The sequence below is a fragment of the Cryptomeria japonica genome, chromosome 1 (assembly GCF_030272615.1).
Source record: "Cryptomeria japonica chromosome 1, Sugi_1.0, whole genome shotgun sequence".
In the NCBI taxonomy this organism is placed as follows: Eukaryota; Viridiplantae; Streptophyta; class Pinopsida; order Cupressales; family Cupressaceae; genus Cryptomeria; species Cryptomeria japonica.
The window spans coordinates 499,670,044-499,684,338 of NC_081405.1; the positions used below are offsets into that span (position 1 = coordinate 499,670,044).

At 36.6% G+C, this 14,295-nt stretch overlaps 1 protein-coding gene across 3 annotated transcripts in view; it reads left to right on the forward strand.

The window, feature by feature from the left end:
* Positions 1-14,295, forward strand: part of LOC131073520 (uncharacterized) — a 126,061-nt gene that overhangs the window by 91,693 nt on the left and 20,073 nt on the right. For all 3 annotated transcript variants that reach the window (XR_009112894.2, XM_058009965.2, XM_058009964.2), the window contains exons 3-4: positions 1,561-1,617; positions 3,363-3,498. Coding sequence is in view for 2 of the 3 variants with exons in the window: in XM_058009965.2 (XP_057865948.2) it covers positions 1,561-1,617; positions 3,363-3,498 (193 nt within the window). In the remaining variant the exon portion in view is untranslated. The remainder of the gene's footprint in view (positions 1-1,560; positions 1,618-3,362; positions 3,499-14,295) is intronic.

Here is a 14,295-nt window from a genome sequence, read left to right on the forward strand (position 1 = left end):
TTATTTAATTCAAAGGAATGTTAATTAAGGGTACCTATATAAGCAACTTAGTCTCAAAGTCACTTTAATGAGATATAAATTTTCAAGTCTGTTTTTTAGGTTTTGTATTATTGTTTCTTAACTTTTATTGTAAAGAGATGAATGGGAACAATATGGAACTGAGCATTATGATTTTGTACAATATTTTTTTTAACAAATATTTCTGATAGTAATGGTGTGGGACAATGGGCATTGTTTGATGGTAATCACTGATACTTGTTGCTTCTTATTTTTCTGGAAGATAGTACCTGCAAAACACTTGATGCTTCAACTCTCGCTGTTTAATTTTAGAGGCTCTTTTTAGAATAAATGCTGCCTATTTATGAGATAAACAATCGAGAGTTTTAGGCTTTTGGGACTGCCACATCAAATGTTTAGATCTCTAGATTTGATGGTTTCAAAGAGTATAAAAATGTTTTGATTATTCTTTTTCATCCATGGTGCAGGACTAATTTTTAAAGAATGGTACTTATTTCTTTCCTGAAACATTGGTTGTTGCAACTGTTTTTATTTGTACTATAGCGAAGATGGGAATACTGTTTGCAATCATAAGAAGCTTATAGTTTTAGCCTTAGGTATTTCAAAACATGAAATAGATTAAGTAGATGCATTCTGTTCTGTCAATTAATGTTATGGTGGGTTTATAATATGATATTATGCATATCATATGGTGCTTCTTGTTGTATCTTTGGCTAGATGATTTTTCAAAGACTTTAGTTTTTGTTTTTTTCGCTTTCTGTATGAAATGATATTTCCAAGACTTTTCTATATATGCAGTATGGCTTCTAAATTTGTGGATGTTGCTGACACAGTGTTCTGCCCTTGATTTTGACAGCATTTCATTTTTTATGTTTTTGTTTGTATTGGTAGTCATTATCATGGACTGCCAAAGCATGGCCAATAAAGTATCTAGTGGATTGCCATTAATATTAAAAATCATTAGACATCCTTTAGGTCAATTACTTGCTTACACAATGTAATAGACCACATGCATGGATGATGTTTTTAATGGGAATGGTTTACACTTCAGAGTTTTAGAGTTCACCGTGTTTCTCTTAATTCATAAGATCTTTGTTGTGTCAATGCTTGTTAATAATGGTAGGACATTGAGAGATATGGGGAAATTGCCATCAGGACTTGTTGGCACTATGAGGGAATCTTAGAACTTCAGAAACTGAGACATATCTGTCACAATGGTTTGTAAATGCATCTTTAGACCTGTATTTGAGCCCTCAGAGATTCTTTATCTAGGTTTGTCTCTCCTAAAATTCTTATGGAGAATCTTTATGCTATTATCTGATGATAATTTTAAGAATTGTCATGTCTGATCATTGCTCTCTTACTCTGGAAGTTGATGTGCTAACAATAAGTTTGTCTGTCTGTGTAACAGTCTATTATTATTTGTCTTGCTTTACTTACATTTTAGCTATTACACAGCATCTAGCAAATGTGAAAGATAGCTTCATAGTTTATTTTTCATATTCTGATTCGACATTCATTTTTTTTTTTGTAATCACATAGGTCCTCGATATGGACTTCAACACCAACAGTTTATGACAAAGGCATCATTTGTTTCAGGTACTTTTGTGAGCAAGTGGAATTATAAGCGATAATTTTGGAATTGACATTATCTTATGAAAGAAATGGATGATTGAAGCAATTAACAGTTAGAAACATATTTAGCACTTTATGGGGATGCAATTCATTTTTTATAACTATAATTTGTTGAGTGTATACTTTATTTATTGTGCAATTACCTATAGAAACCCTTATTTGAAGACATTGAGCTCAATTTTGTTCTATAGCTGATAATGAGGTTCATCCCATGGCAATGCTTTTTAGGACACTTGCATCTTAACCCTTGATTATTAATACAAGCACTGTAATAATCATAGTTTAGTAATTTAGGTAATATTACATTGTGTGGATTTGTCCAAGTGTATCACATGAAGTTGCTATAATGTAATGAGTTCATATTATGTGGATTTGTCCCACATCGGTTGTACCTTATAAGACACCGTTTATGATCCTTCTATGTTGATGTTCTAATGAGGAGAAGAGCATTTTGGAATCATATTTTGTGTTGAAACTTTTCTTTAAAGGAGATTACCTCCTCGAAGACACCTGCAATATTAGTTCCAGATTCATGTATATAAGCAAATTTGCAGCAATTTTCATGCATTGTGTTCTTTTTTGCATCTCATTGTTTTTATTTGTTAATATTTGTAGGTAAGTTCCTACCAAGTGATATCAAAGCATTTTCCAAGGTTGTGTTCTGCAATGATAACAACAATTTAGTTTATTATTGCAAGTACCTACTGTATGCACTTACTTTATCATATGGGATCTTAGAGGTTAGAAAGTGATTGAAGTAATGGGCTACTAAGTATTTTTGCTACATTTGTTTCCCTGCAATAGTGTTTTAGGTTAGAAACCTTGTGTTGGGGGTTTTAAATTGTAGAGAGCTGTCATTTTTGGCTAAGCATGTTTTGATATCTGAAGTGAGGTGGGAGAGGCCTTAGACAACATCTATAGACAGGTACCTTCCGCATACTTTCAGGCATATTGGAAGACCCTCTAGGATTAGGAGAAACTTATTCTTAGGAAGCCATTGGCCATTTGAATTTTGTGGTGCATTGATAAGTGGTTAGCTCTAAGAATTCACTCTATGTACCTTGGAGAGGGGAGAGTGCAGCTATGGGGTGGTGGAAACCTTTGTAGTCAGAGTTTTGAAATATTGCACTGGTTCATCATTTACAAATGGAAAAAGCATGTCATAGAGGCTATAGAGTAGACGGACCCTACATTTAAAATTTTTCCACTTATACCCTAGGTGTGAACAATTTGGGCATATTTGGTCAGAGAATAGTAGATCCAAGTAGACGTATAGTGATACAATGGATAACTGAGTTGTAGCATCCAAAATCAATGTTGGACAACTATTCTGTTTAAATTTATTTGTGTAAGGATTCATGATTGTGATTCAGCTTAAGCAATCTTGGAGTTTGGCCGATTTTTCTTTAGATCTGTTCATTTGGGTGCAATAGAGATGATTGAATCAAGTTCAATCTTCATACCTTTCTTTTTATAAAATTATAATCATTTTGGGATATCTTAATGAGATAACTTGTATCATTTTTATGAACCATAAATCTGAGATTTTTTCCAAGTTGAATGTATCTTAGGGTGTTTTGAGGAGATCATTCTTAAACTACTGCATTAAATGGTTCGCAGTTGTCTAGACTTTAGATTTAGTTTCTTTTTTAAGAGGTTTCTTATATGATTTTTGAAGTTAACTTATACTATTTTCTTGACAATGACAGGAACCAGATTCTTCTGAGATATAGGATTCGCAATCATCTCCAATGTGGTCTGTCATGGCTGATTAGGCAGGATGCACTAGACATTGCATCAGAAAATGATACAGACTTGCTAAATGCCATTCTTCACCTTTTACAGGTTTGTTGTTCATCTTTTCATTTTAATGAGTAAAAAATACTATTATTAAACTGATAGAAATAACAAATTTTAGATTTTACTTATTGTATCATTTAACCAGAAACTCTACTAGATAAGCTTGGTATCCAAAAATGTACATGAAACTTTGTACATAGATTTTCAACATTATGCTCAGACGATATTATATACAATACAGGCCATTGACACAAACCTGACATATATTTGTTGATGTATCATGTAAGTACTATATATCTATGGCAAAAAAGGCAATGCTAACATTTTTTTAAAATACAGTAATATATTCTAAAAAAGGAAAACATGATAAAATAATATCTAAAAAATGTAAATTGCTACTTTACAAAAATGATTAGTAGTTTTTAATAAAAAAATTCAACAAAAATAAAAGCACAAAAAATCATGTCATTTCATTAAAATTATGACTTTAAGCCAAAGTTGGCTAAGATCTCGAGCTGCTTGAGTTTAAATAACACAAATTTGGAGGTGTCAATGACTATTTAAGCTGCTTTGGATTTGTTTGTGAGGTTAAAATCACCTCATGAGAGAGTCTCTGAAGCTATCTAGCCAGTGCTCTTCTATCATAGATTAAGTAACTAGGAACACATAAAAAAAACTTGGGGAATAGCTCACAAAGAAATTCCTCCAAAATAAGAAGATAGGTAAGGGGTAGAGAGTAGTGAGTACCTTATATTACAGTAAACAAAATGTCTCTTAATGAAAAATCTCATGATAAGGATTACTTCTTCTATGCTACCTTTTGTGTTGTAAACACACGCCCCATTGCAAATGCCCCCCCCCTCTTTTTAGCTTCTTAGCTTAGTCATTTTTGGTTAGTTGTTTTAGCTTGGCAATAGTTTTAGTCTTTAGCCTTTGTTTGTGAGATGGTTTTATAATGTCTTGTCAGTCTAGGAATAACGCTTTGATCAATCCTTGAAATGAGTTAGAGTGTAACGTCTTGTCCTTGAGGCATGATTGAGTTAGGAGTTCAAGTTTCAAGTCCAGAATCTATGAATAAACGTCAAGACTGAGAAGTTGTCAAAATTGCAAAAAATGTTGCAAAAGTTTTGTCAAGGAAAATTGTCAAGGATTTGAAAAAATTTAAGTGTTAAAGTGTGGAAAGGAGAGAAGTTCCAAGGATGTGATACCTAGATTCCTTGTTAAGGTTGGATTTTTGGACCTTGATAGGAAGGGAAAATAAGGAAGATTTTGTGTAAAAATCCTTGGACAAAAGGTGTAAAATTCAAGTGCAATCCTTGTGTGGCATGGAAGTCCAAATTGAAAAATACAATCCTAAACAGGGAATTTCAAAATCAAAATGCAAAGTTGTTGGTTGAAAAATATTTCAGATTTCTCTTTGTTCATTCTTTGTCCCGAGGCGGCTTCACATATATCCAGCGTTTCTTTGATTGTTTTCACCTCACGAATTGATGCTTCACCAAATAATGTGGTGTCATCCGTGAATTGAGTGTGGGTGATAAGGTCCAAATCACCATGTATTACTACTTTCCATAATCTCAACTGTCTCTTTTGCCTAATCATCCTGCCCAAGACTTCTGCCTTCAACACGAAGAGGAAAGGCAATATTGGATCTCCTTGTCTAAGACCATTGGTGGCTTTGAAAAAGCCATGAATAGTTCTAGTAGCCGAGATTGAGTACCTTGGGGTTGTGATACATCCTCGGATCACATTGATCCATGCCTTTTCGAAGCCAAATCTGCTCAAAACTTGTAACAAAAACTCCCAATTGACATTATCCTATGCCTTACTAATGTCTAGTTTGAGGATCATCCCACTCATTCTATCAGCCCTGATTGAATGAATAGTATCAACCGCCAAGATTATAATGTCTGAGATTTCACGCTTAGGGGTGAAACCATTTTGTTCTTCTGCTATGAGTTTTCACAATACCAGTTTAAGCCTAGTGGCAAGAGCTCTAGTCACAATTTTATACAAAGAATTACAGAGTGAAATCGGCTGTAATCAGCCATTGTTTTACAAACTTCCTTCTTGGGTATCAACACAATGATTGTGTTGTATAGATCTCTGACAAATCTCTTAGTCTTCCTGATGTCCTCTGCCAATCTGAGAAAGTCTTCCCCCCAAAAATGCCAGCACTTCTGGTAGAATTTAGCTGGCAGCCTGTCCGGTCCTGGGGCTTTGTTTGGGGCCAATTGAAAAGAAGCCTTACTGATTTCTTCCAATGTGAACAATTTGAGGAGCATACCATTATCATCATCGGCGATGATTTTAGGGATAACATTCAAGATTTCATTTTTTGAGCCCTCGCTTGTTGCACTTGTACTTTCCAGAAGATTTTGGAATTAATGGACGACATCCTCACTGATGCCTCTACCATCCCTTATCTAGCTCCCATTAGACTTCATGACCCCATCAATTCTGTTGGCAGAACGTTTTGCCTTCATTGCTGCATGAAAGAATCTGGTGTTTCCATCACCAGCCATAACCCACGACTCCCTAACCTTGTCTCTCCAAAATTCCTCCTCTCCAGCCAAGAGCTCAGCTAACGACTTTTTTAGTTCTTTCTCCTTTCCAAAGTCTTCCTTGAACATACCATTTTTTATAACCTTTTTGATTATAGTGAGAAGCTCATTTTCCACCAAATCTTTTGTTGGAACACAATGGATGTAATGTCCCCATTTTTTCTAGCCTCTTATGAAGTTTTAGCCTTTTGGCTAAGTGGAGAAATAAGGAGAAATTAATCAATTAATTTCTTATAAAGTCATGAAATAAATTAAAAATAAAAGGGGTGACTTTATATTTAATTAATTAATTAATTAGTGACTTAAAATAAAATAATTAATTATAAAGTCACTAAAATGAAATAATATTATTTCTAGAATCCTCTAGAAGTTTATGAGACGTATGGAGAAAAAAGATAAATAAAGGTTGAGCCTCATTGTATGATCATTGGAGAATGGATTTGGATTTGATAAACTGTCTAATGCGTTGCATTAGTTGAATCTCTGAGGATGCAAACCTTCAGCAGATTGATAGAAGGGCTGGACGAAACCCTAGTTTCTTCTTCCTGAGAGTGGTAGATACTCAGTTTTCCACATTGTGCATAACGAGTTTATGGTGGTTGGGAAGGACAAATCAGTCCTTTCACTTGTGCTTAATGAGTTTGCTGTACCTTTCTTGGTGGATGGGTATTCATGACATCCACAAAATTTCAGATTTGAGTGCCCATGTGCATCAATCTTCACTAAAATAAGAAGGCGATTCTTTGATAGGTGATTGAAGGTAGAAGTGTGTTTAGATTGATAAACTTGCAGGTCTGATATCTAAATCGACTTCACCCTCTATTCCATTGATTTGCACATAACTCTTCATTGGAGCATTCAAGGGACACTTGGAGGGGTTATTCATCATTGGAAGCAAAGGGCGATAATTTGTAGAGGCAATTGGAGGAGTTATAATCGGAATTCGGCTGCCATTTGAGGTCTGAGATAATTGGCATCAGATATATAAGAACCCATGATTTTGCTTGTAGCTGACCTTATGGGCATTGAGTCTCATTTTGGAGAATAGTGCCTCACTTAAGAGATAAGGGCGAACAATCTGGTAAATAAATAATGAACTTGTAGCAGTCTTTCATTAATATATCAGTCTGAAGCAAAGTCGCAGCAGTCAGATTATACCCTTGTCTTTGGCTCATACATTTGGCATCGAATCACATTCCCAATGTCAGCGCTACCATTGTGTAGAAGGGCGAACATTTTAGAGGGGAGTTTGAGGCCTAGCAGCTGATATTTAATTGGTGATCAGACCATCCATGACAGCAGGGGCGATTTTGGGAAACACCTCATTTTGATGATTAAGCTTGCCCAACAAACAGGATATTGGTTGCTTCTTCATCCTTTCATCAAGGCGTCTAAACCAGGTTCAATTTGGTGTTGTTTTTCAGTGTATATTTAATAATATCTATGTATGAAGTCATGGCTGCCTATGTACTCAGAAAATTATGAGTCAATAATTGGTTGAGTTTGGATCTCTATAAGCATCATTGTAAGGACTGGTTGAAACCTCTTTTCGAATGAAAGAAAGAATATAAGGTTGCATTCATATATTGCTAGTCTGAGAGTGTATGACAATTGTTGTCATAATGCCAGTTTGCTGTTAGCTTGTGGTTTTGGGCCTAGTTTAACATGTATCAACATGTGATAGTTGTATATACATCTCAAGTTAAAAATCAGTCAAAAGAGTCATTTAAGAGCTGATTATTCGTAAGATATTCATGTGTATTGGTCATCATTACAATCTGAAAACTCTGTCAGCATATCACACAAACTTCAGAACTGCATAACTCGCAACTTGGACAGAAAACATTCCTTGTTTTCAATCATAATTAGGACAGGGGATATTACAATGGACCGCTGAGAGGGGGGTGAATCGGTGGTTATGAATAAAAACTTTAAGCTTCTAAAAGATCTAAGCAACAATTACTTTAATCACACAACCATGAGCAGAGATATTTAACACATGAGCACACACACATAAGAGACAACCCATAACACAAGTGCATACGAGGAAAACTCACGATGGGGAAAAACCTCGGCGAGAAATGCTGCTGGAGTCTACTGCTCCAATCCAACCTCACAGGTAAAATTGATTACAACATTTAGGGCACCAACCCCTAGCTCTGAGCACCCACTCAGAGAATACAATGAATCTAATTACAAATACAACTTATGCACCTTGTTACAAATGAGATTTTGTAACACCTTACAGATCTACTCTTGAGATTGACTTGTCTCTTTTCTGCTCTCTATCCCTAGGCTTTAAGCGCAGCTAGCTGCACTCTGTGTATCACAGCTCTCTACCTTCTGCTCTATTCTCTGCTTTGTGTTCTGTTTTGCTTTCCCTCTGCTGCACTATCTGCACTCTGATCACTGCTGCTCTCAATACACTTTCTCTCTATTCTACTCTCTGCGTTTTCACCCTGCTACCACACCGCACCACTATCTGTTCTTTGCAACTCGCTATCTCTCCGTCTCTGCTGCACTCTATCTCTTTTCAGTGCTTCTGCAACAATCCACTTATCAATTCGGCTGCAACTCAACCCTCACTATTCACCTCTGTCACGTTAGCAACAAGCACTTCATCAAACTTATCCAGCTCTCACTTTTTCTATTTCTGCAACCGCTCTTTCTCTATCTAGTCTCTCTCACTGCGAGCAAACTACCCCAGTCAGATCACATTCACTGCCCTGCTCTACTCTTCATTGTGGTCGTCCATTTAGTTGGTTATCATTCTCCCAGTTGGCAATTCAAGTTTCCAGATGCGCCAACCTGTGTTCATGATCAACTTTGAATCTAAGTCGTCAATCTACTAGATTCAACCTTCATTGTTGGCATCGTGGCAGTTTCACATGCCACATCATCTTTGTGATCTACTTTGTCTGAATTGCCAACTGTCCTCACGACTCTGCCAACTCAGCCGCCTCATCTGCTCTTGTCGAATCATATCAGATTTGCCACTACCTTCTGTCAACACTGCTGCAACTATTTGATCTTAGCACGGTCATCTATGTATCTGCTCATAAGATCTGATTGATCATCGTGAGCCGTGCACCTGTCTGCCACTGGATTCACCATTAATGAATTCTCCAACTACTCTCTATACTTAGTTTGCTATATTTAGCAAACTCAATTTGTCTCACAGATTTGGGTTTTCCTCAATTGATCATGTCGAGCCCTGCAATCACCTGTAATAGGTTCGCCATTACTGCACCTCTATCCTCTGTTGACCTACCCTGAAGAAGATGGACAACTAATATGCTGAAATCCACCATCACTAGCTTCTGCATATCTGATTTGTTCTATGTTCATTAGGGAGCCACATGTCTTCATTCTCTTCATCCGGATCAGATGGTCAAGGTCGGTCATTGTCCATGTGGATAATCGGGCTGCTCAGATTGGTCAAACTCTATGCTGTGAATAACCTTCGTGTTATGCAGACATATCGCACCTATCGGGTTTTCAATAAACACTTATCGTGACCTTTCTTTGTCAATTGGATCTCTCTCTTTTCTCATGTTCATCACCATAGCTATCTCGATGTCGATTTCTCAAAGCTCTATTGGTATAGTTTTAACAGTCGGTTGGACCTTGAAGTGTTATCCCGATAGTTATTGGTTACTTCGATCATTCATCTCAACTTGCCATTCTTATCGGTGTGACTTACCCTGATGTAACACTTTGTCCACTCATCGGCATAACAATCACTGTCAGGCAGACTTCTAGTACTTACTCCATCTTCACAACCTATCTCGATGGCCATTTGATGCCTTCGATCACTCTCATCCGCATGAGTTACTCCGATGAAATCTTCACCTTCGATTTCACGTGTCGCCATAAGCTATCCCGAACAAAGAATCTCCATGTTGATTGACCTTATCGGTATAGGTCACCCCGAACTAAAGGACTTCACGCTAAACAACCACTTATCGGGATGACCATCACTTTCGGCATAGGAAAAACTTGTTGGAACGACCGAACTATTTATTCCAATGCCACACTGTCTACGTCCCTTTATCGACATAGGTATCCTGAAGTGCATACTCTGCAGTGACAAACTTCATTGGCGTAGGCTACTTCGAAATGCACACCCATTGGAATAGCTAACACTATCGGATTAGCTTTTGGATGTTATACCGTCTGTACAGACTTTTTCTGATGACTCAACTTGAACCTGCATCGGCATAGCTACTTTGACACCGAACTCCAAAGACCTCCTCCACATCGACATATGTTATTCTAATGAACTAAACAATGGGTCTTTTCTACTTTTTCATCTATCGGCATAGCTTGGTCTATTAGCCTAGTAGAAATTCACTATCCTGCCTTCAAAAGCTACTTCGATAGGTATCCTCAGTCTCCAAGTCAGCATAGCTATTTTGATACTATGATATTGGAGTAGATTACTCTATCGGTATCACACGAAAATGCTACTTCGCCTATGTTCAGCTATCCCGATAAGTAGCACATATTTTGTATTTGGCATAGGATACTTCGATAGACAAGAAACTGCACACGACTAGACATCGGCCTGACTTATGCCGATAGCCATTTCTTCCACACGACTCAATACCGGCCTAGCTATTCCGATACGACCACTTGAGCAGTTATCACCTGCACAACACTTGATCGGTATAGCTAACCTGATCTGACACAAACTGCAACCTGCTCAACTCTGCCATCAACTTGATCACAACAATTCTTCAGCAACTTCATCAGATCTACACACACACATGTTGACATCAATGACAACTTCAATGCCAACATCTTTTTTGGCAAAAATATTCCTTAATGACTCCTTATTCCAGACCTTTATTTTACTTTTGATGAATTGTAATCTTTTCATAAAGCAATAACTGTGCATACCTTTGAAAATGTTGCTTTCCCTCCACCATGTTTTGAGATGACTAATGATATTAGGATAACGCCACCACAAACTCTAGAATTTAAAATAGCCATTGCCTATTTTTTCATGTGTCAAAATCAATCTGAACTGGAAGGTGATCCAATAAAGCCACTGGGAGAATCTGAGTTCTGAAATTTATGTCACTATTCCACCATGATGGGCCCAAGAAGAATCTGTCCAGTCTCTTTGAAATGTTGTTGAATCTGATTCTTCTATTGGTATTGAATTTTCGCATTCTGTAAAAATATCCATTGTGGATCATAAGTGATGCCTTCATGATAAAGCATCAACCATAACATTATTCTTTCCCTTCATGTATACAACATTAATCATAGGCTTGCAACTTGCTAACCTATTTCTGCTGTCTATCATTTAGATCCTTTTGGCTCAAGAAGAATCTTAGATTGTTATGGTCGGTCTTAACAATAAATATTTTACAAACTAGGTATTGTCTGAACTTGGCTAGCACATGCATGATAGCTAGCATCTCTTTGTCATAAATAGAATAATTCCTTTCTGTTTCCCTAATCTTGCAACTCTTGAAATCTATTGTATGTTTATTTTTCATTAATATGGCTCCAATACCTTCTCCTGAAACATTACATTCTAATTCAACTGGAATAGATTAATTTGGAATGGCCAATACTGGACAAGAACTCATTATTCTTTAAGCTTGTCAAAAGCTCTTTGTGCCTCCTTACTCAATGAAAAAGCACCTTTCTTTGTTAAATTTGTGAATGGAGCAGCTACCCTTGAAAATTCTTTGAAAAACTACAGTAATAACTGTAGAGTCCCAAAAATCCCCTTAATTGTGTTAAAGTCTTATGTTGAGGCCAATCTACTATTGCTCTGATTTTCTCTTCATCCACAATAACTCCTTGGGCATTGATCTTATGCCCTAAATACAAGATTTTAGTCATGCCAAATTCACATTTAGATGCTTTAGCAAGTAGTGACTATTGCTCAGGTATTCCCAGTATCTCATCAAGATGCCTTAAGTGATCTTCCAAACTTTTACTATAAATCAATATATTGTCAAGGATAACCAAAAGACATTTCCTTAACACTTTACTAAATATGTGGCTCATGCAAGATTGGAATGTAGTCGGGGCATTAGTTAGTCCAAATGGTAATATTAGAAATTCAAAATGTTCGATATGACACCTGAAAGCAATTTTAGGAGCATCCTCTCTCATTCTTATTTAACGGTATCTGAAATGTAAATCTATCTTAGAGAAGTGTATTGCACCATGGAGTTCATCAATTAATTCATCAACTCTAGGGATGCGATGTTAGTATTTAATAGTTTTTTTATTAATTGCCTATAATCCACACACATCCTCATAGAACCATCTTTCTTTTTCACCAATACTATGGAAGAAGCAAAAGTAATAGAGCTAGGTTGTATATGCCCCATCTCAAGTAATTTCTTAATTGTTTTCTCAATATCTTCCTTATATTTCTTTGGGTGGTGGTAAGGTGTGGTAATGATTTGTTTTTAGCCCTCTCCTAGTTCGATGGTGTGCTCGGAACCCCTCTTAGGAGGCAATTCCAATGGAATATTGCTCAAATCCCCCCTATGCTTTTCTAAGATAGATTGGATATCAATATGAGTAGTCTTCCCTTATTTGGCTGAAAATCTATCAAGGATCACACATTGTGCTACCCATTCTACTTGTCAATGTCTAAATGCTCTCTCCATCCTTTTGGATGACACAACCTTGGGAGACACATCTGATATACTTTGTAGAATTACTTCCTTGCCATTATGTTGGAAATATAGTTCCATCTTTTGAAAATCTTTATAATAGCTACCTAATGAATGTGACCATTGAATGCCCAAAACCACATTTGTACCGCCCATGTTTACCACATAGAAATCTTCACTTATTTGCTGTCTTCCCAAAGTAATTTTTAGCTGCTGAATTCTTTGTGTGCAAGGGGTAGCAAAACCGTGAGCCACAACTACCTTGAAACCTTGAAAGTTTTCAGCCATAAATTTTATCTTCATCACTAGACCTTCATCAATGAAGTTATGCATAGCACTGCTATCAACTAAGGTAGGGTAGTCAGCTTTTGACCTTGTAAAACACTATGAATTCTAAAAGGGTGATACTTGTGTGCACCTGAAAGTGTTGCCAATGTGCCACTTGCAAACTCTTTTTCTTGTTTCTTCTTCTTCCTTTTGGGTTCAAGTTCTTTGTCCTCCAATTATTCATCTGCCATTGCTTCTATGTGGTGTACTTGTCCCTTCTTGGAACATCGATGGCTTGGCTCCCTTTGTTCTCTATAATTAGAACACAATTTCTTCATTTGAAGCTCTTTCTTGGTTTCTTCCATCATGTTGGAAGGAGATAATACTCTTGGTTGCCAATTGTCCTTGTAAAAGGGTTGCTTATGCAACCTTGATGGCATATTCTTTGTATATGTCTTGTTTTTAGGTGTGCTGTCTTCCAAATTTAAAGTCCTTCAAATAGCATCTTGTAGAGATGATGATTCAAAAGCTTGGACCAATCCCCTAAGTGATTCAAAGGGTCCTTTGATGAATAAAATCGAGTCTATTTTCGGTAATATTTGGCACCATGACTAAGATTCTTTGGGATTTTATTAAATATTCTTCCATTGTACCTTGTTGCCTTAGTTGTGTTAACTCAAAATGCATCTTCGGGTTTTTTCTTAGCAAATCTTTTTACGAGTCTTTGTGTGAAGTTGGTGTATATTACAAATAGATGATGCCCCTGTCTAACTAGCCGATGATGCCACCATTCATGTGTTGCCCCTCTAAGTGAAGAATGGCAAATTTAGTAGCTTTGTCTTCCGTCATAAGGCTAAGAGAAAGATAAGTATCTTGTTTTTGGACCCATGCTAATGCCTTTCGTGAACCATCAAAAGTGGGGAGTCATCTTACTTAATCTTTGCTGCAAATTTTTGTTAGTTTGTCTATTTTCTCCTCTTGAAATTTTTCTTGATCTTGCTTTATAATATTCTCTAAATGGGATTTCTCTTCTAAGATCTGGATAAGTCTTGAGTATGCATCTATACATTCATCAAAGCCATTTGTTGCCATGTCTGATTCTTCTTCTTTTTTGTGACTGCTCATTCTAGGTAAGAATGTAGGCTGGGTTACTCTAGGTGGTGATCTCAATGAAGTTCTATTGTTATTTTCAGAATGGTTTTAATTAACATCTCTTCCATTGGCTTGTGTAGGTCTAAGAGCACTGGTTATATTATTCATATTTTGAAGTTTTTGGAGAAGCAATTGTGTTGAATGTTCTTGTCACTGCATAAAAGCCTTCAAATCATTCTCTTGATTTGCCTCACGATTGCTCAATTTAT